This window comes from Grampus griseus (genome assembly GCF_964374135.1).
Source record: "Grampus griseus genome assembly, chromosome: 3".
NCBI lineage: Eukaryota > Metazoa > Chordata > Mammalia > Artiodactyla > Delphinidae > Grampus > Grampus griseus.
In genome coordinates this window covers 168959805-168981431 of record NC_139019.1, presented here as the reverse complement: position 1 = coordinate 168981431, position 21627 = coordinate 168959805, and the positions used below count along the sequence as shown (strand labels likewise).

General features: G+C 55.4%; 1 protein-coding gene across 2 annotated transcripts in view; it reads left to right on the top strand.

The window, feature by feature from the left end:
* Positions 1 to 3433: 3433 nt before the first annotated feature.
* The window catches only part of UHRF1 (ubiquitin like with PHD and ring finger domains 1), a gene marked incomplete at its 5' end in the record, with an annotated part of 31524 nt that continues 13330 nt past the window's right edge, over positions 3434 to 21627 (top strand). For both annotated transcript variants that reach the window (XM_082651007.1, XM_082651006.1), the window contains 8 exons: positions 3434 to 3586; positions 12006 to 12281; positions 12897 to 13057; positions 15648 to 15863; positions 20230 to 20330; positions 20423 to 20609; positions 21158 to 21281; positions 21373 to 21480. In XM_082651007.1, coding sequence (XP_082507133.1) covers positions 3434 to 3586; positions 12006 to 12281; positions 12897 to 13057; positions 15648 to 15863; positions 20230 to 20330; positions 20423 to 20609; positions 21158 to 21281; positions 21373 to 21480 — 1326 coding nt within the window. The remainder of the gene's footprint in view (positions 3587 to 12005; positions 12282 to 12896; positions 13058 to 15647; positions 15864 to 20229; positions 20331 to 20422; positions 20610 to 21157; positions 21282 to 21372; positions 21481 to 21627) is intronic.

Below are 21627 nucleotides of genomic sequence, written 5' to 3'. Positions count from 1 at the left end.
ATGAAGAATATATGGTCTATTTCTTCTTTCGGCCACGTTGAGTTTTAGCAACAGCCGGCACAAATGGATGCTATGCTCACGCCAGGAGCAGGCTGGGTTCCTGGGGCAGCTGTTGTCAATGTGGAAGATTTCATCTGCCTCACAAGCTCTGGGAGGCCTGCCTACCCGTTCTGTGACGTGGTCTCCATGTGGCTGATGGCTGAGCACCCAGAAATGCAATCAGTTGCATTGAGGAAGTCCTGAAGGTGGAGAAAATTAACAGGAGCACCTGGACTTCGTGTATTAGTTTCCTCTGGCTGCTATAACAAATGTCCACAAAGTCCGTGCTTTAAAACAGCACAAATTAATTCTCTTACAGTTCTGGAGGTCAGAAGTCTGAAATGGAGCTAAAATCAAGGTGTTGGCAGGATTACATTCTAGGGTTCTAGGAGGGAATCTGTCCCTTGCCTTTTCCAGCTTCTAGAGGCTTCTCGCATTCCTTGCCTTTAAGTTTCATCACTCCATCCTCTCTTTCCATCCTTGTGTCTTTGACTCGACCCTCCCGCCCTTTGTCATTTATTAGGACCCTTGTGATGACATTGGGCCAGTACAGATAATCTAGGTTAATCTCCCCATCTGACGATGTTTAATTTAATCCCCTCTGCAAAGTCCCTTTTGCCATGGAAGTTTCTATATTCACAGACTCCAGGGATTAAGATGTGGACATCTTTGGGGGGCCATTAATCTGTCTACCGCCAGGGGAAACAAAAGCAGAAGTACCAGCGCCAAGACAGAAGGAACTCTACATGTGGCGAGAGAAGCCTTGTAAAAACATAAATTGGAGCTCATCGCTTTTCTGCTCACAGCCCTCCCATGCTACACACTGCTCTCAGGAGAAAGACCAAAGTCCTCCTGGTGGCCTGCGAGGTCTTATAGACACCCCTCTGACCTCCTCAGCTCCCACCGGCCCTCCCCTTTGCTGTGTCTGCCCTGCTCTCTGTCCATCGCTAAGCCTTTTCCGGCCTCTGAGTTTGCTCTTCCCGCCTTGACCCATCTGTCCTTGGTTTCTCATCTCAGATCTCAGCTCAAATGTCATCTGCTCAGAGAGGCCCACCTCTCCACCTTAACCAGAGTACCCTCTCTCCCCACCCCCCATACGGCCGCTGGTCACTCTCCAGCTCTTGTCCTGTCTTCATTGCATGTGCGGTATCTGAAATGATTTGCTTTATTTATTCATTTCTTGCTGGTCTCCCCAGATAAGAATGTAACATCCCGGGAGACCACCAACAGGGTCGACCTTGCCCACTCTTACGCTCCCAGCTCTGAGCACCCTGTTCAGGCACTTTGTAGGTGTCTAGCATGGGTCACTGTATGCCCGCCAAGACTGGCCAGAGCAGAGCAGGCAGGGCGGAGGGGGGAGGGCAGCTCTGCCCGCCTGGACAGCCCGGAGAAGGCGGGAAAACGAGGCGGGAAAAACCAGCAAACAAGCCCTGCGGGTGGGTAGGGTGGGGAGCGCTGGCGAGCCCTGACGCTAGGAAATCAGGCTGGGGCGATGAGGCCCGTCATCGGGTGCAGGCGGTCTCCTGGGGGGGGTCCCCTCAAATTCTCCGGCAGAATTTAGACATTGATTCCCGCCTTCCTGCCCTACTGGTCAGTGCATGCCTGGGGAGAGGGGCTGAAGCAACGGACTTAGGAGGTCGGGGGTCTCAACGCTGGGGGCCCCTGCCCCCGGGGGGATCCCTAGGGCTCCTGAAGGGCACCCATGGTGGGGGGGGATTCAGGTCCCGCCACCCGACCCCATTACACGCTGGGCGCGCCCAGCAGAGCGCGCAGGGCTGGGCGGGGCCGTGGCCCGCTGGGCGGAGGGGGGGGTGGACAGAGGCGGGGGCGCCCCCCACCCCCTTTCTCGCTTCCCGCCACTGCGGCGGCCAATCACCAGGCAGGCGCCCGCCCCCGGCGCGGCCTCCTGTGGCCCCGCAACTCCCAAACGCCAAGTTTTCGCGGGAAAAAAATCAGAGCAGCTGGCAGCGCAGCGGGCAGTGGTGGCCGTCCGGGCGCTCGGGATCGCACGCACGTTCGCGCGGGGTCCCAGCCACACACGCGGTTCCTTTGCCATCCTCAGAAGGGCCGGCGCAAAATCAGGCGAGTGAATCGTGAGCAGTCAGGCGGATTGGGGTGCCAGCCCGGGCCAGGGCGCGGGTGGGCGGGGGTGGGGGGCGGGCAGGACTCGGCGCACCCGGCGCCTTGACTTTGCAAAACTTTCCGGGACTCTCGGCCAGCACGGGCGCACGCGTGCCCCGCGCCAGGGCTGCCCTACACGCGGTCTCGGGCTCTGCCCCCAGCCCTGCCGGCCCTTAGGAGTCGCCCCTGGCAGCCCGGGCTCGGGCAGGGTCGAGCGGAACATCCCTGGCGCCCCGCGGGGGTCGCGCCGGCTGGGTGGGGGAGGGCCCGGCGAGCCGCGGGGGAGGATGTCAGGCTCCGCGCCTGCGCGCGGGGTGCCCCGCGATTCAATTGTCGCGCCCGAGCCCGATTTCGCGCGCCCTTAGTTCCCCGGGCGCGTCTGGGCCAATGGGGAGCGAGCAGGGCGGGGCGGCCGGCCGCGGCGGAGCCAATGATCGAGGCGGCTCAAGTGAAGGGGGCGGGACTTGGCGCGCGGGCCCCTCGGCAGGTCCTGGCGGTGGGGGTGGGCGTGGGCTCGCCGGCTTGGCCCGCGCGGGCGGGCGGGAGAACAAGAGGGGCTTCGGGGCTGTGCGTCGGGGTCCGGGAAACGCAGGCTGGAGCTCGGGACAGCCGTGGGGCTGAGGTGAGTAGCGCTGCGCGCGTGGGGGCGACCGGGACGGGGCGGCCGGTTGCCATGGCCACCGCGGGGCGGGTGTGTCGCGCACGCGCGCGGGGGCGGCGGCGGGGGGCCGCGAGCACCGGGGGTCCCGAGCTCCCGGGTCTCTGGTGGGCTCCTTCCCCTTCGGTCACACTTAGTTGAGTTCCCTGGGACTTCTGAAGTTCCAACCCGAGCCGGACTTTTGGGTTCCTCTTGCGTCAGTATTCATCCAGGGAATGAATGAATGGATGAATGAACAAACTCGGCCCCTGACCGTTTGGCTGTGTCCCCCTTCCTCCTCTGGACGCTGGTGTTTTTTTTCCCTCTGTGAAAGGCAGGGTGGGTTGACTGAGTGGTCCGGGATGCTTTTTCCTCTCCGCTAATTTCCTCTCCCTCCTCAGTCCTCCACCGGTGCTAATGCATTAACTCCTTAATTCACTCAGCCAGGCACTGGGCCAGCCGCGGCAGTCTAGGGGGATTACGGGGCTGGGAGGGCGTTCCAAGAGTTGCCCGGTGTCCACAGTCTGGACATTCATAGCAAGGATGACCTGAGTATGGTACAGCCCGGTGGTGGTGGTGACGGCAGCACTGACCGAGGGGTCCTGCTCTCTTGTCCTCCTAGCACCAGCAGGCACCATGTGGATCCAGGTTCGCACCATGGATGGGAAGGTGGCCCACACTGTGGACTCCTTGTCCAGGCTGACTAAAGTGGAAGAGCTGAGGAAGAAGATCCAGGAGCTGTTCCATGTGGAGCCAGGCCTGCAGAGGCTTTTCTACCGGGGCAAGCAGGTAAACCCGCCCTGCAGGCTGCCCGCCTGCCTGCCCAGCACCTTTGTTCTTGCCTCAATCCAGGCACCGCACACACACTCTTCCCCTGTCGTCCGGTCCGCTTCTCCACAGAAACCTCCAGTGTCTGAGCGAGGAACAAAGGCTCTCGACTCCTAGACTGACACATCAGGCACTCGAATCTGTTGCATCTGGGGGCTTTTAAACTCCCAGCCCACCCCCACCCCCACCTTTTTTTTTTTTTTTACCCTCCCCTCAAAATAATTTCTAGAAAAAATAAGTTGGAGGTGGCCGATGGAGGGCTGATGAATCTCGAGGAAGAGCCTAGAATCAATACTGAGACGCTAGGACGGAAGGGACCAGGTTTTTCTTTGAAACACGCACGCTGATGGCCCACGGTCTGCACCTATTTAGCTTCCGACCCCCACAGGGTTTTCTAGAAATTTGGATCAGCTTATTCAGAGTCGGAGATGGTGCTTGCTAATCAGGAATTTCCGCCACTTCTGGGCCTCCTCTCTGGCGGCAGCGGGGCCGCCCCTGATCAGGGGTTTGTGCTTTCCGCGGGCTCAGCTGGCCCTGCTCCTAGGTTTCCTTTCTTCAAGATTCCCCCACCCCACCCCCAGCCCCTGTAGCAATTGAAAATGGCCACCCTTGGTTTGTGGGCTGCCCACTTTGGGGACATTTTCTCTAGTGGCGCCCCTGAGGGTGTCCATTCTTGTTGGTGCGTGGGCAGGGGGGATGGCAGGCCAGGCTGTGAGTGGGATTTCCCTGAGTGGGAGATGGTCTGACAGAAAGTGTTGTTCCCATCTGCTGGGGCCACCCTGGAGTTGGGTGGCCTGTAGGGACCTCGGCATAGACAGCGCATGGGATTAAAAGTGTTCAGTCGGGCTCTCTGACTTTGTTGTTGTCGCGTTTTGAACTGGGTGCTGCCGCCATCTGGTGTCTAGATTGAAAAATAAATGCTCCCCGCCTGGCCAGGATTTTTTGAGGGCTGGGAGGATCCTGCCTGCCTCCTGAAAATGAGACCTGATGATTAATTTCTTGGGCTTGAGGCGCCCTCCGAGACCTTTAACCTCCTTCCTGTGCGAGATACGAGGACTTGAATGTCTTAAGCATCTGAGTTAACGCTCCCCGCCTTGGGGAGGGAAAGCCGAGCTGGCGAACTGGGGGATTTGACTGTGGTCACGTGCGTGGCGCGGGTGGAGAAAAGGCAGGGCCGCGAGTGGAGCTCCCCTGAGATGCTGTTTCTCTCCCCTCTCCTCCAGCGGGGGCTCATCTTTGCAGCATCCAAACTGATTTTGATTTGCCTCTCAGTCTTTGTGTTCAGCAGAAGGTCCTTCCACCGAGTTTCTGAAGACCGCCTGCGGGCACCGGCTAAACAGTTCGTGGCATCATCCAAAGGCGGGTTGGATCGAGTTCCCTTAAGTTCAAGGCAGTGAATATTTCTGGGTGCCTGCTGTGGGCTGGGCACCGTGCATTTTAATCTTTACTTTCAAAGACATGCAGAAAAGTTCAAAGAGCCATGAACACCTAAACACCTACCCGTGGCTCTTAGCACTGACATTTCCCACGTTTGCTTTATCACTGCAGCTGTCTCCCTTGCCTCTATCCGTCCACCAATCCATCTTATTTTGGGGCATGCATTGCAGAGAAAGTTCCAGGCACTGGTTCAAGTCACCCACTAAACCCTTCAGCATTGCCTGTCCTTAACTAGAGTACAATGTTTGTTTGTGGTTCTTGTTTCTTTAGATGTAATTTGCATATAGTGAGAGACACGTCTTAAGCGGACTTTTTGGAGTTTTGACAAACGTCTACACCCATGTAACCAAACCGCTGCCTCCCTGCATCAGGAACATAATAGGTGATCCACACGAAGGCTAACGAAAGCCTTCGTAACGTCTGTGTGAGTTAAAAAGTGTGATGATAAGCATCGTGCCTCTAATCATCAGGATATCAGCGCTGAGAGACAGCTCTGAACCCTGCCTTTCTCCTCATAGCACAGCTTTTGAAGTTCTCAGAAGGTTCCACGTTCCCACGGGACCTCTAACTGCCACTCACCCCCTTCCCTGCGCTCACTCTGCGTTCAGCCCGCTCAGCGGGCCAATGCGTAGCCGGTTCTGTCTTCCGGGTAAGGAGGCCGGGCCTCAGCCGTGATGCAATTTCCCCAAGGTTGCGCGACCAGGAAATGGCCCAGCCTCACCGGAGGTGTGGACGGTGCCAGGAGGGTGGGGAACAAAGGCACGCAGCAATAGCACCTTGAAGCAAGTCAGGTCTACAAACAGACTGGGCTAGTCACGATAGGAAGCAGTACAATTTCCAGCGGGTGCAAGAGAGCTGTTGTTTTTACGGAATGTTCTAGAGAGTGTTCGAGATCCTTTCCCTTCTTTTGTTTTTCCTTTATAAAGAAACGGCATCTCAGTCCAAGGTCTGCAGTGAGGTCGACGGAGCCAATAATGCAGAACAAGAGTTGAGTCTTTCTCCAGGATATGGGAGGGTTTCGTGGCGGCTCACTTAGGTTGAATAGGTTGGCGGTTATGTCACTTGATTGACGGAAATGCAGGGAGCCGAATGGGGGAAGGGACGCCAGGCGGCCGGCCCAGCCTGGGCGAAGGCGAGAGGCATCTGGCGCCTCTTTTTTTTTTTGGCTGCCCGGAAAAATAGCAGTGGCTGTCGTTTGTGGTGCCTTTAACGCAGTCAGGTACAATGGTTGCGCTTAATCTTCCCAAGTGCCCTGGCCAAGTGTCTCTGGCCAGGGTCAGTCTCTGTGCTTTCCCATCAGGTGGGGCTAATTGCGGACCCACCACATGTGCACGGTGAGAATTCAGTGAGGTCATGGATGCAGGGATGTGCGGGGAGGGGGCTGGTGTTTGAGCTTCGCGCCTGGTTCACGGTAAAGGAGCAATAAATCATTTGGTGCAGGGCCTTCCCCTGGGCACTGCTGACATCAGGGCCAGATCATCCTCCGTGGGGGGCCGTCCTGGGCGCTGTGGGGTGTGGAGCAGCCTCCCTGGTCTGACCCACTTGATGCCAGGAACCCTCCCCCAGTCATAAAGATCACAAAGTCCCCAGATGTTGCCAAGTGCTCCCTGGGGGCAAAATTGTCCCCAGTTGAGAACTGATGATTTAGTAGGTAATTTACTTAAGGAAAGCAGTCTGAAAGATCAGGTGAAATGGCATCCTAGGAATGGCCTTTGGAGGGTCACTCGTGACACAGTGCCTCACCAGATGTCCCTGCTGGGTTGGCTTTTCCTGAATGTCAGCCCGTTTTCCCAAAGGACAGGGTTAGGCGGCAAATAAGACAGTCTCCTCCTGGAGACCTGTCCTTCCGGCTGGGCTGCATGAGGGAGGGTCCCTTCCTCCCCACCCCCAGAGCTCCTGGCTGGAGACATGCCCTCTAGGTCAGGGATTAGCAAACCCTTTCTGTTAAGGACCCAGTGGTAACTGTTTGTGGGCTGTGCGATCTGTCCACTCACCTCTGCCATCGAAAGTCCTGAACTGAACCCCGAGCACAAATGAATGGGTGTGTCCTGATTCAGGTCGTAGTAGAACTTTATTTACAAAACACCTATCCTATTAGAAATTGGAAGCTGAGAAAAGTTCACAGCTCGAGAAAACACGAGGGCACGTTCCCTTAGGCACAGGCTCTGGTACCCCTGCAGGATCACGAGGCCGAAGATGGCCAGTGACATCACGATGTCACCACGCGATAGAGAGCCTAGGCCTTGCAGACCCCCGAAATGCCGCTCCAGGGCATAGCCTCGGCTGTGGCCCGGCGGGGTCAGAGAGCAGAGTTCACTTGTCAGGACCTACCCATGGATGGGCTGGGACGTGAAGAGAGGGTTGTGCCTCTGTGTCGTGTCCCCCCACCCCGCCCTGGTGGGAAATGTGCCCCTGTGCCACGGCTGGGGTCCTGCTTCGTACCTTTTCTTCCCTCCCCTCCCTGTCCATCCATCAGTCTGTCTGGCCTGAACCCCAGGTTGCTGCGGAGGCCTGGAGGTCTAGATGGGAAGGTGTGGGCTGGGGCCATAGCCCCAGGAGGGGAGGCCGCGTGGTGTCTCACGTGCTTTCTCTCCCAGCCCGGCCATCAGGCGTTACAGACCCCCCTGCCCTCCTCTGGCCGGAGGTCCGTCTTGGCCTGGAGCTCACGCGCCCTCCTAGGGGGACTGCGGTCCGGTTTACACCCTCCATTGCTCTTGATGGCCGCCTCTAAGCCTGCAGGAGAACCACCCCTTGCCAAGCCCAGGGGTGTTTATAGCCTGTGCTCTTTACCTCTGGGCAGCACTCAGCGCCTGAAAAGTATCCCCACAAAATGCCCCGAGGGGGCAGAAAGTGAGCCAGAAGTGTCACTGTGGTGAGCTTTGAATCCAGGCTTCGGAGAGGAAGCTGTGTTGTAAAGCGGTCTCTGTGTTTTATTCCACTTTGTGCCATGCGTGTGCCCAGAATTCCCAATGTCCGGGAAACTTCCCGATTAAAAGAGAGGGATGTGATCTAAATGCCCTGGGCGGCTTTGCCTTTACACCTGAATCTGCAGAGCAGGGTCATCTGCCCCAAACCATGTGTATATGTTTTACTACAGGCAGTTTAAGGGATTTTCACCTGGAATTTTGGTTATGCAGGATTTTAACTGCACGTTTAATTTTAACGTGAGAACCTGCAACCTCAGGTACTGCTCGCCTGCCATTCACTCTGCGCAGCTTTTATTAATGCCTGTAGCCTCAGTTGGAGTTTTAGGGTCTTAGAAGGAACCTAGACTCGGCACATTTGGTCCCTTTGCCTGGGGCCAGCCCTCCCCCGCTGCGCTTCCCGAGGGGCTGTGCACAGCTTCGGGCCAGCAGCGTTGGGGAGAGGGACACCCGACACACACCCTCTCACCATGGCAAGCGGTTGTGCGAGCGCCTTCCTGCCCACTGTGGGGCCCTTCTGGAATGTTCCAGAGGTGGTCCCAGGAAGCAGTCAGACCAGCCTGTGCATTCCGTCCTGTAGGCAGAGCCCTGGGCCAGCCTGCTCCAGCGCGTGGCCCCTTCCGTACCCAGCCCACCCTGCTTGTGCCTCTGTCCAATGTGCACTGGGAGGGGGGAGTGTGTGTGTGTGCGGGTGTGTGGGTGCGAGTGCCTCTTGTCTCTCGGGCTCTCAGACCCGTCACAGACGTGTGGGGCTGGTATCATGGGTAGAAAATGCCGGGAGAGAGGAGACCAGTGGGTATGCAACCCGGCTCCTCCATGGCTCCCTCAGGATTCCTCCCCCCCCCACCCCCGTCTTTAGCCGCGGGTCCTTGGCCCGGTCCTGACCACCCCTGCTCCCCGCTGCTCCCTGCACACCCCCCCGCTTCCATTCTGGTGCATTCCGCTTCCCCCCTTAGCTCTGCTGCCCCATCTCCCACTTGACCTCCGTCCCAGTGCTCCTTGCAAAACAGAAGCCCGGCCCCGCCTCTCCCCCCCGCGCCCCCCTCCGGGTGCTTCCGTTTATTTCCCATCCTCTGAAACCATCCTCCCTCCCTTGACGTGTGTGGCAGACGCATCTACTTTCCTGCGTTTAACTGTCACACGCAGCTGTGTAACATGCCTTGGTAGGAACCAGTCACGGTTTTGCTTGCAAACGATGCTGCCGTGAGCATAGTGGGCGCTGGGCTACCTGTCCCTCCGGTGCGCACCTGAGGGCCTCTAGCTCAGTGGTTCTCACCCGGGGCCATGCGGCCCCGCTGGGAACACTGGGTGGTGTCTGGGGACGTCTGCGGTTGTCACGACTGGGAGGCTGCTCCTGGCATCGAGTGGATGGGGCCAGGGAGGCTGCTCCACACCCCACGGTGCACAGGACAGCCCCACACAGAGAATGACCGGCCCCGAATGTCCGCAGTGCTGAGGGGTGTCTCCCCGGCTGTGGGGGCACTGGGCACCGGGTGCCTGCATCCTGTCATCGTTTTCAATGACGTTTGGCTTACTCTCTGCTGGTTTCCTTATGATAGTGGTGCTGGAGACACTTGTCTTTCTCCATCTATTTTTATTTTTTCCATCTACTTTTTTTTTTTTTTTTTAGAAATTAACAAACTTTATATTTTTAGAGCAGTTTTAGGTTCACAGCAGAATTAAGAGGAAGGTAGAGATTGCCCATATACCCCCTGCCCCGCCCCCACCACCACTGTGCACAGTTGTCTCCCACCAGATGGTGCATTTGGTGCAACTGATAAACCTATGCTGACGTATTAACATCACCCAGAGTCCATAGATTACATTTGGGTTCACTCTTGGCGTTGTACACTCTATGGGTTTGGACAAATGTGTAATGATGTGTAGCCACCGTTATGGTGTCATACAGAATAGTGTCACTGCCCTGAAAAGCCTCTGTGTTCCGCCTGTTCGTCCCTCCCTCCCTCCCTCCCCCTTCCTCCCTTCCTTTACCTCCTGGCCGCCACTGATCCTTTTAATGTCTCCATAGTCGTGCCTCTTCCAGAACGTCTTATAGTTGGCATCATACAGTCTGTAGCCTTTTCAGATGCTTCTTTAAAAAAAAAAAAATCTTTAGTGGGATATAATTTGCATATCATACAATGTACCCATTTAAAGTGTGCAATTCACTGGTTTTCAGTGTATTCACGGGGACTTGAACCATCACCACAGTCGATTTGGGGACATTTTCATCACCTTCAAAGGAAGTCCTGCACCGTTTATTGATCACTCCCTTACCCCCCTCCCCAGCCCGTGGCCACCGCGAATCCAATTCCTGTTTGATTCCTCTAGGGACGTCCTATCCGTGGATTCTGGCAGTGTGTGGCCTTTGGTGTCTGGTTTCTGTCTCTGAGCATCGTGTTCTCAGGGTCCATCCACAGTGTAGCAAGTGTCAGTGCTTCACCCCTTTTTAGGGAGGATGGCCACCCTGTGTTGATCCATTCACCCGTCAGTGGACCCTGGGTTGCTCCACCCTTGGGCTTCTGAGCGTCATGCTGCTGTGACCACACGTGTCATCTCTCCCCGCTGTCACGGCTGTCCTGGGTCGGCCCCGTGTTGGAGGACTGGCGCTCTCTCACTCCCAGGCCCCCTCTGACATCTGGGCAGTGGTGGGCACATTGGAGGCTCTTGCTGGGCTCCGGGTGAACAGGTAGCGCGGGCCCGGATGTCCAGGGTGGGCTTTGGAGGGACCCTGGTGGCCCCTGCAGCTGCAGGCAAGTGTTGGCGTGTTCAGATGTGCCTTTCTCCGGAAGAGAGGTCAATCAGCCATCTGATCCTCAGGTTTGCAATGAATAAGATGAATAAGGATTAACAACTACTGCAGCAAGTGCCCTGGAACTTGTCTTCCCTGTGACCTCAGGTGCTGTTTGCATATCAATGGCAATCAGCCCTTTGAACCACCAGCTTTGGGTTGAAAAGTGGGAAGGAGGGAAAGCCGATCTTTTGTGTGTTCTTCCTTCCTTTAGGGCACCGCTTCTGAACCAGGTTGTTCTGCCTGGGGGCACTGGGTGATGTCTGAGGCCATCAGTTGGTTGTCACGACCGGGGTGGGGGGTGCTCCCAGCATCCAGGGGGTGCTGCTCAACCTTCACCCCCTGCGGTGTCCATGATGGGCCCCCCCCCCCCACCAACAGAGTGATCACCGGAGGTCAGCAGAGCCTGCCTTAGGGTCTTCTGGAGGCCGAGGATCATCGTTGGGTGTTGGTGGAGTGCCCTGGGGCAGCTTCTAATAAAAGCCCCAGTGCAAAGCCTTTTGTGCCCTAGGGATGCCCTAGAGATGCAGTTCAGAAGACAAACTCCTTCACACACCTGATGAGTCATGCCCCACCGGCTCCCAGGCTACCCATCAGCCAGTGACTAGTGTGGGTGGAATTCATTAGCACAAAGGAGTTAATAGAGAGGCGGCCTGAGTGGATGAGGTTTGAGCTAGAGCCTTATAAGGCACCTGGTGGATGTCACGGGGCACCCACCCTTTGGTTCATGCAGGCCAGCTTCCCCCCCTCGCCCTCCCCGGCACTGTGGACATCAGGGCAGGTCATTCTCTGTGGGGGCCATCCTGGGGATCCTTAGCGCCCCCAACCCCATCATGACAACCAAAAATGTCCCTAAGGCATCGCCCAGCGTCCCCTGGGGGCAGGATCACCCTCGATTGAGAGCCAGGGGTACAGGTGATGTGTGTTTACTGTAACAGAAGTTCCAAAGCACATAAAGTATTAACACCTCCACTGATACCCGATGCGTAGCCACGGCATAGTGGGGTTAGGCTGTGTGCTCCCGGGGAACGTTCCCCAAGTGGCAGCAGCCGTCCTCACTTGAGAGGGCCTGGGGACCCTGAGGAAGTGGTCACTGGGCACCCCGGGGCGTGGGCAGGTTTCACTTGCCGGTGGTCTGTTCCAGGGCGGGGCCTCCGCGAGGGCTGGTGCGGTCTTTCGCCCATGGTGAGCTCTCTGTGTCTGCTGACCTAGTCCTGTGTCCCTGCAGATGGAGGACGGCCACACGCTGTTTGACTATGACGTCCGCCTGAACGATACCATCCAGCTGCTGGTCCGGCAGAGCCTCGTGCTGCCCGCCCCCAGCGGCGGTGGCACCGGCGGTGGCAGCAAGGAGAGGGACTCTGAGCTCTCCGACACGGACTCTGGCTGCTGCCTGGCCCAGAGCGAGTCTGACAAGTCCTCCAACAGTGGCGAGGCCGCGGCCGAGCCGGAAGGGAAGGCCGACGAGGATGAGTGGGATGAGACGGAGCTGGGCCTCTACAAGGTGGGGCTCCCACGGAGGCCGGGGTCGATGTGCTCCGCCCAGTTGGCGCCTGTACCCTGGGAGCGCCCCCCAGCCCTCCATCCCCGAGGCTGGGCACCCCCGTCCTGTCGTGACCATCTCCCCAGGGTTCCTTGGTGTAAACATAGGTACTCAGGGATTCCTTCCTAACCCCTAAAGTAGAATCCCGTGTCCGGGCCTGTGGGTGTCTTCCCTGTGGTCCTCGCAGGGGCTGTCAAAGTCCTGATCCGCTGCCATCCTCCCTCTAAGATCATGACATTTCACGGAAGGATCTGGATTCCCAGCTTCTACGGAAAAATGGGCCTCCCTGGGCCACGCGGCAGGGGTGTTCTGCCCCCAGAGACACTGGGCGGTGCCTGGGGACATCTGTGGTTGTCATGACTTGGGGGTCGCCTGGCATCGAGTGGGTGGGGCCAGGGATGCTGCTCCGACCCCCCCAGGGCCCGGGACCGCCTCCCTCTGGAGAACGACCCAGGCCCCTCGTCCTCAGTGCCACAGTGAGAAGCATCCGGGCCCAGGAACCAAAGCAGGCTCTTGGCGGTTTTGCTCGTCAGGCATCCCTTCCCTGGGCCGAGTGAGAGCTCTCTGCCCCCGCAGGCTGGCGAGTACGTGGACGCGAGGGACACGAACATGGGCGCGTGGTTTGAGGCCAAGGTCATCAGGGTGACGAGGAAGGTGCCGGCCCAGGACGAGCCCTGCAGCTCCACCTCCAGCCCGAAGCTGGAGGACGATATCGTCTATCACGTGAAATATGACGAGTGAGTATCCGCGGGGCAGGCGGGCCTGGGGCAGCGGCTCCGTGGACGTGGGACCTGGAGTTTGGAACTGCGTTGGGGGTGATGATCGGAATTCGAGACCCCACCCTTGTGCTCCGAAACCACACAGAGGTCCCCCCACCCTGAGGACCAGCGTCGTGGGGACCTCGTCGGAAAACCCTGCCCAGTCGTCCCCTCAGGGTTGCAGTCTGCCTGTTTCCTGTGCCGTCTTCTTCATACCACATAGCACTGTGTGAAACCATCTTAGGTGTCCTCTCTCTCCCTCTCTGGAATACACAGTACTTGTGGAGCACTCACTGTGTGCCAGGCCCTGCGATAGGCATGGGGGATTCCTGTCTGTGAACACAGAGGGTGTCTGAGTGGGCTCTGGCGGCTGTAACAACATACCATACCACAGGCTGGGCGGCTTCAACCTTAGCCGTTTATTTTATTTTTTTATTTTTTGCGGTACGCGGGCCTCTCACTGTTGTGGACTCTCCCGTTGCGGAGCACAGGCTCTGGACGCACAGGCCCAGCGGCCATGGCTCACGGGCCCAGCTGCTCCGTGGCATGTGGGATCTTCCCGGACCGGGGCACAAACCCGTGTCCCCTGCATCGGCAGGCAGACTCTCAACCACTGCGCCACCAGGGAAGTCCAGATGTTTATTTTCTCACGGTTCTGGAGGCTGAGAGTCCCAAGATCAGTGTGCAGTCAGGGTTAGTTTCCAGTGAGGGCTCTCTTCCTGGCTTGTAGATGGCTGTCTTCTCACTGCATCCTCACATGGCCTTTGTGTGCATGGAGCGAGCGAGCGAGCGAGAGAGAGAGAGAAAGAGAGTGCAAGCAAGTGAGCTCTGGTGTCTTTTCCTCCTCTGATAAGGACACCAATCCCCTTAGATTAGGGCCCTGCCTTTTTGACCTCATTTAACTTTGATGACACCCCCTAAAGGCCCTGTCTCCAAATACAGTCACATTGAGTGTTAGGGCTTCAGTGTATGAATTTGGGGGATACAGTTCAGTACCTAACAGAGGGCAAGCGTGCCTGCCTACAGGGAGCTCACATTCTGTGGTTCTCTGCTGGGTCCCTACTGTCTACATCGGTTTCTGGCACATCCTAAGCTTAGCACTAAGAATTACGGGAGTAATTGGATGAGTGAATTGCAGTTTTTGCAACATTCCCATCCTCTTGGTCAGGGGTTGCAAACTCTAGTTCTCAGACCAGATCTGGCCCACAGCCTGTTTTTGTAAATAAAGCTTTATCGAAACACACCAATACCCATTCGTTTACACCTTGTCTGTGACTGCTCTCGTGGTAATAGCAGCCGAGTTGAATGTTCACAACAGACACCTTCCGATGACAAAGCCGAAAATATTGACTACCTGGTCCTTCACAGGAAAAGCTGGGCAGCCCTTGTACTTGGTGGTTTGTTAGGAAAAATAATGAGTACCAGGCTATAGAGCTAGTCTCAATAGATTTGGGGTTGTCCCCCTCACAGCTGAGGCTTAACTTTGTTGCTAATAGAATATGCTACTTTTAGCTCAATTATTTTATGCCTTTTTTGAGGTGGCTGGAATATTCCTGCATATCCAGAATAATGACTTCCTATCATTTTCTAATCTCTAGTATGTTGCATTTACATAAACAAAATAATGTATATCCCTTTACAAAAATCACTTTCAACACATGTATGTGGAAGAAGTTAAGTTCTTCCCTCCCCGCATTTCCTGCTGTCTTAGTTTCCTATGGCTGCCGTAACAAAGTACCACTAGCATTGCTCTGACAGTTTATTCTCTCACAGTCCTGGAGGCCAGAAGTCCAAAACTAAGGTGGCGACAGGGCTGTGAATCTTCTGGAACCTGAAGGGGAGAATCCTTGCTGCCTCTTCCAGCTTCTGGTGGGACCAGCAGTCCTTGGCTTGTGGCCACATCCCACCAGCCTCTGCCTCCTCTTCCTGTGTCGTTCTCCTCTGTCTGCGTCTCATCCTCTCTTGTAAGAACATCAGTCACTAGGTTTAGGGCCACTCTATTATGATGTCATCTGAACTCCTTATATCTGCAACGACCCTATTTCCAAATTAGGTCCCACTCCAAGGTGCTAGGGGTTGGAATCATAACATAGGTTTTTAGAGGATGTAGTTCAACCCACAACACCTTCTGTAATTGGAACGTGTCACTATAGCTGTGTGTTTTTGTTTTTTTTGTTTTTGTTTGTTTCTTTGCGGTATGCGGGCCTCTCACTGTTGTGGCCTCTCCCGTTGCGGAGCACCGGCTCCGGACGCGCAGGCTCAGCGGCCATGGCTCACGGGCCCAGCTGCTCCGTGGCATGTGGGATCTTCCCGGACCGGGACACGAACCCGCGTCCCCTGCATCAGTAGGCAGACTCTCAACCACTGCGCCACCAGGGAAGCCCTAGCTGTGTGTTTTTGACACCAGCAAATGAGATCATGGGGAGGGGGCTTTCCAGTCTGCTGTGATGAGCACAACCCAAACCTGTACACCAGGCGGCCCTCTCCGCCTGGCTTCTCTCTCTCGTCAAGTGAGTGAGGTCCCCTGGCACCTGGGGTCTGAGCGTGGGGCTTTCCCCCCCTCCTCCAGCTACCCGGAGAACGGAGTGGTACAGATGAACTCACGGAACGTCCGGGCTCGCGCCCGACACATCATCAAATGGCAGGACCTGGAGGTGGGCCAGATGGTCATGGTCAACTACAACCCTGACAACCCCAAGGATCGCGGCTTCTGGTACGATGCGGAGATCCTGCGGAAACGTGAGACCCGGACGGTGCGGGAGCTGCACGCCAACGTCAGGATCGGGTGAGTCAGTGCCTGCCGGCCTCTGCCTGGCCTCTGCCTGGCCTCTGCCTGGTCTCTGCCTCCTCTCTGGGTCTCCACGCCCCACCTGCTCACCCCGCCTAGGGAACTGTCTCTGGGCCCCAGGCAGAGATGTCAAGCTTCCTTGTTCTCTTTTGTTTGTCGTTTTGAATTTGGCAAACAGGTGAAAAGTCTAAAAGGGGCAAAATCCAGAAAGTACCGAAGGCCACACAGTTAATATTCTCCCTTCTCTTCTGTCCCCTGGTCACCTGGTTCTTCTCTTTCTGGAGACATGATGGTTCCCGGCGCCTTCCAGGGCTACTCTGTGCACAAACAGGCCTGAACGTACACCGAACTACACACACCCACATGGAGGTGCCTTTCACATCAGGGATCAGCAGGCTGCTGGCCGCAGGCCAGAGCCGGCCCCGCCCCTGATGGGCAAATAAAGTTTTATTGGCACCAGGCCACGCCCATCTGTTCACTGATTCACTGTGGCTGCTCAGTGTTAGGAGGACACCAAGAGGACAGCTGGGTAACTGTGAAACAAACCGTGTGGCCCACAGAGCCGAAAATATTTACCATCTGGCCCTTTGCAGAAAATGTTTGCCGAGCCCTGTTCTTCCTTGCCTCTGTGTGTGTAGAAAACTTACCATCTTACCCATTTTTAAGTGCACAGCTTGATGGCATTAAGTACATATGTATTGCTGGACAACCATCCCCACCATCCATCTCCAGAACTTTCTCATCTTCCCAAACTGAAACTCTGTCCCCAGGAAACACTGACTCCCCAGCCCCTCCCCCAGCCCCTGGCCCCCACCATCTACTTCCCGTCTCTGTGGATGTGATGACTCTAGGCACCTCCTATGAGTGGGACCACACAGGATTTGTCCTTTTGTGTCAGGCTTTTTTCACCGAGTATAATGTTCTCAAGGTTCGTCCATGTTTCATGATGAACATCTTTTTTGGTGGCTGAGTAATACTCAATTGTATGTATTGTATATAGACATGATTATCGGGGCAACAGTGTCCTGAGCATAGGCACAGCAAGTGCAAAGGCCCTGGGGCAGGACCATTCCTGGTGCATTTGTGGCCTTGCGAGGAGGCCAGTGGGCTGGAGTGGAGGGAGAGAGGGAGGAAGGAAGCATTCAGGGTATGGCCGGGAGTGGTGCAGAACTGGTGTGTATTCTCTGTTGCTGGCAGCCATCAAATCTGAAAGCACTGGAGCCACAGGCTTCGACCTATGATTAGGAATCATCACTCGGGCAGCCGAGCTGGGAATGGACTGTAGGGGGCAGCATAGCCGCAGGGAGACCAGGGAGGAGACCGATGGGGGCGTTGAGGGGCAAGGGCCCAGGGCTCGGTCCTGGTACAGTGATTTGATTGTTAAAAATAACCTGCTTTTTGTTTGGTTTCTTTTTTATGTTTTCTTGTTTTCCATTTCTTTGATTTCTGCTCTCTTTTTTAAAATATTTTTATTTATGTAGTTAGTTAGTTATAGCTGCAGCATGTGGGATCTTAGCTTCCCGATCAGGGATCGAACCCATGCCCCCTGCAGTGCAAGTCGGAGTCCTAACCACTGGACTGGACCGGACCGCCAGGGAATTCCCTGGTCTCATCTTTGTAATTTTTTTTTTTTTTTGAGGTAGCAACTTAGATTATTGTAGGTCTGATATAAGCATTTATTTATTTATTTTTAAGCATTTATTTATTTATTTTGGCTGCGCTGGGTCTTAGTTGTGGCACGCGGGATCGTTTAGTTGTGGCGTGCGGACTTCTTAGTTGCGGCGTGTGGACTCTTAGTTGTGGCATGCATGCGGGATCTAGTTCCCTGACCAGGGATCGAACCTGTGCCCCCTGCAGTGGAAGCCGGAGTCTCAACTACTGGACCAGCAGGGAAGTCCCACTTGGCATACATTGTTGACCCTTGAACAACTCGGGGGTTACAGATGCTGACCCCTGTGCAGTTAATAAGAATCTGAGCATTAACTTACAGCCTGCCTTCCATCTCTGCGGTTCCATTGTATCCGTGGTTCCGCATCTGAGGATTCAACCGACTGGGGATTGTGTGGTACTGCCATATTTACTATTGAAAAAATCTGCCTATAACTGGATTCGTGCAGTTTAAATTCATGTTGGTCAAGGGTCAGTTGTATTTAGACCATTTACATTTAAGGTAATTATTAGCATGTTAGGGCTTGAGCCTGCCATTTTGTTATTTGTTTTCTATTTGTTTTCTCTGTTTCTTTTTCCTGTTGCTCTTTTTCTGTCCTTCCTGTGGGTTATGTAAGCATTTTTTAGGATTCTGTCTTGATTTATTGATGGTCTTTTGGAGTGTATTGCTTTATACGGTTTTCTCAGTGGTTTCTCTGGATTTTATCATATAAACGTGTGACATACTGGTATCTCTTTTCCCACTTTGAGGGAAGTGTGGAAATCTTTCTTCCATTCACATTCCTTTATAGTCACTGCCTTGAGCATCAGATGGTGTTATGGTTTTTATTTCAATCATTATATATGATTTAGAAAACCCATAAGGAGCATAAATTATTATTTTTTTGTTTTGTTTTTTTGTTTTTCTTTTTGCAGTACGCGGGCCTCTCACTGTTGCGGCCTCTCCCGTTGCGGAGCACAGGCTCCGGACGCGCAGGCTCAGTGGCCATGGCTCACGGGCCCAGCCGCTCCGCGGCATGTGGGATCCTCCCGGACCGGGGCATGAACCTGTGTCCCCTGCATCGGCAGGCGGACTCCCAGCCACTGCGCCACCAGGGAAGCCCTGCATAATTTATTGTATGGACCCATATTTCTGCTCTTTCTATTCTTTCTTCCTTCTTTTTCCTCCAAGATGCTTTCCTTTTTAATTTCCTATCTATTTGAAGAACTTCATTATTCTATAAAGGTGTGTTGGCTAGAAATGAATTCTTTTAATTTTCCTTCATCTGAGATTATGACCACCACCGTTACATTGAAGTAACTCCCAAACGTCGACTCATTGTATCTGTTAATATTTTCAAGTATATTTCTTCAAAATGATTCTTTTAAAGGGACATTAAAAAAAGGGACATAGTTTTAATGCTATTATTACAACATAAAAATTAATTTCTTAACATATAGCCAGTCATTGTTCAGTCTTCCAATTAGCTCACTCTTTTTTTTAAATTATTTGTTTAAGATCTAAGTAACGTCCATGGATTTCAGTTAGGTTGGCAGATATCTCTCTCTTTTTTTAAAAAAAAATTTATTTTATTTTTGGCTGCGTTGGGTCTTCACTGCTGCGCATGGGCTTTTCTCTGGTTGCGGCGAGCACGGGCTTCTCACCGTGGTGGCCTCTCTTGTTGTGGAGCACAGGCTCTAGGCACGTGGGCCTCAGTAGTTGTGGCTCGTGGGCTCTAGAGCGGAAGCTCAGTAGTTGTGGTGCACGGGCTTAGTTGCTCTGTGGCATGTGGGATCCTCCAGGACCAGGGCTCAAACCCCTGTCCCCTGCATTGGCAGGCAGACTAATTTATTTGTTGGGGAAGCCTGGTTGTTTGTCCCAGAGAATCTGCACAGTCTGGATTTCCCACCAGCATCCTCACAGTGTCATTTCCTCTGTTGCTCTGTTCCTCTTTCCCTGTGTTTCCTGTGAACTGGTGGGTAGATCTGGACCTTCCCATCTAGCTTCACAGGCACGAGCCACACATGCTGCCTATCCCTTGAAATGTGGCCAGGACACATTAAGATGCATCGTGAGTGTAAAATGCACAATGGATTTCAAAGATGTAGCGCTGAGAAAGAATGCAAACTAGCTTGTTAATAATTCCTTAATGTTCATTACATGTTGAAATGATATTTTGTATACACTGGGTTACATAAAACATCCTCAAATTGATTCCATCTGCTTTTACTTTTTGAATGTGGTTCTCAGACTGTGTGAAATTATACACCTGACTTGCATTTGCTTTCCCTAGATGGTTGCCGATGATGTAGGTGGTGGGATGATCTGATGGAGGTGGTGAGATGATCCCTGGGGTCGTTTTAACTTAGAGGAGTTTTTGTATTTTGATCAGACCTTACTTTGTTGCTTTTGCCTGTTGGGCCTTGTTAATTGGGCCTTGTCTACGCGCAAGTTAGAAATGATTCTCTCAAATGCATCGCGTGATGAAACTCTGGTTTGTCTGTTGTTTTCACCTTGTTCCTGATTTGGTAGGACTTGAATTTGCAAGGGGAGTAGCTAATCGAGTTCACAGTGCCCTGCAAAAGCCTCTTCTCTGATGCAATTAGAGGCGGAGCTGTTCACAGGCTCTGAGAACTGTGTTGACGTGGCGAAGTCTTCTCGGGCGCTTGGGCAGGGCTGGCCCCGTGGGATGTCCTAACGGCCCGTCTCTCGCAGGGACGATTCTCTCAACGACTGTCGGATCATCTTTGTGGACGAGGTTTTCAAGATTGAGCGCCCTGGCGAGGGGAACCCCATGGTGGAAAACCCGACAAGAAGTGAGTTCCGATCCCGCCCCTCTGCAGTGGGCGGGCAGGGCGCCCGGTGTGGCGGGGTCCTGCCCGAGCTGACCCCATCCTCCCGTGTCCAGGGAAGAGCGGGCCCTCCTGCAAGCACTGCAAGGACGACGAGCGGAAGCCGTGCCGCATGTGCGCCTGCCACCTGTGCGGGGGCAAGCAGGACCCCGACAAGCAGCTGCTGTGCGACGAGTGCGACATGGCCTTCCACACGTACTGCCTGTGCCCGCCGCTCAGCAGCATCCCCACCGAGGAGGAGTGGTGAGTGCCCGGAGGCTGCCGGTGACCCCGCGATGACGGTGGGGGCGGGTGCGAGGCCTGGGCCCTGGCTCCCTGCAGGGAGGAGGCAAGGCGGGCAGGAATGCAGCGGGTGTCCCCAGCGCTGGAGGGGACGGTTGTGACACTGGGCTGTGGTCTGAGGACCCCGATCTGCTAACGGCAGTGGCTGTCGTTTGCACCGTCCCCTCCCTGTGGAGTTGGGGAAACCGAGTCCACGGCAGGGAGCAGGTGCCGTCGAGCTGCCCTGTGAGTTTGCCACGTGCCGGCTGGACTTGGCCTTGCCGTGGGAGGCACTGCCATTACCAGCGGGAGGGGGTCAGGGTCCACCGTCCACCACGGGCGCCACTCGCCACACGCGGCTACTTCAGATGTGGCCCGTGCGACCGAGGAACTCGCTTTCTTATGTCACGCTCGTGGATTCAAGTTCAGCCCCCTGCCGCTGCCCCGGTCTTGGATGCACAGGATGGCAGGGGGCTGGAAGGAGGTGGCCGTGCAGCCACGGGCAGAGGGTGACGTCCCTGTGGTCACAGGTACTGCCCTGAGTGCCGGATTGACTCCAGCGAGGTGGTGCAGGCAGGCGAGAAGCTGAAGGAGAGTAAGAAGAAGGCGAAGATGGCGTCGGCCACGTCGTCCTCTCAGCGGGACTGGGGCAAGGTGAGGGGCCCCCGCGCCCCGTGCGCCCCTGCCGCCCCCCACGCCCCTGCGGCCGTTCACGCTACTCTCCCCTCTGTTTTGGAATGGACAGGGCATGGCGTGCGTGGGCCGCACCAAGGAGTGCACCATCGTGCCGTCCAACCACTTTGGCCCCATCCCGGGCATCCCCGTGGGCACCATGTGGAGGTTCAGAGTCCAGGTACCTGCAGACGTCGGGCCCCGGCCTTCCAGGAGCCCCTCCACTGGGGAGGGCTATCCCAAGGGCAGGAGGCTGGGGATTCACGCCAGGTCCTTCCCTGGCATGGCCAGGACTCGATCTCTCGGGGGCAGAGGTTCTCATAACAGA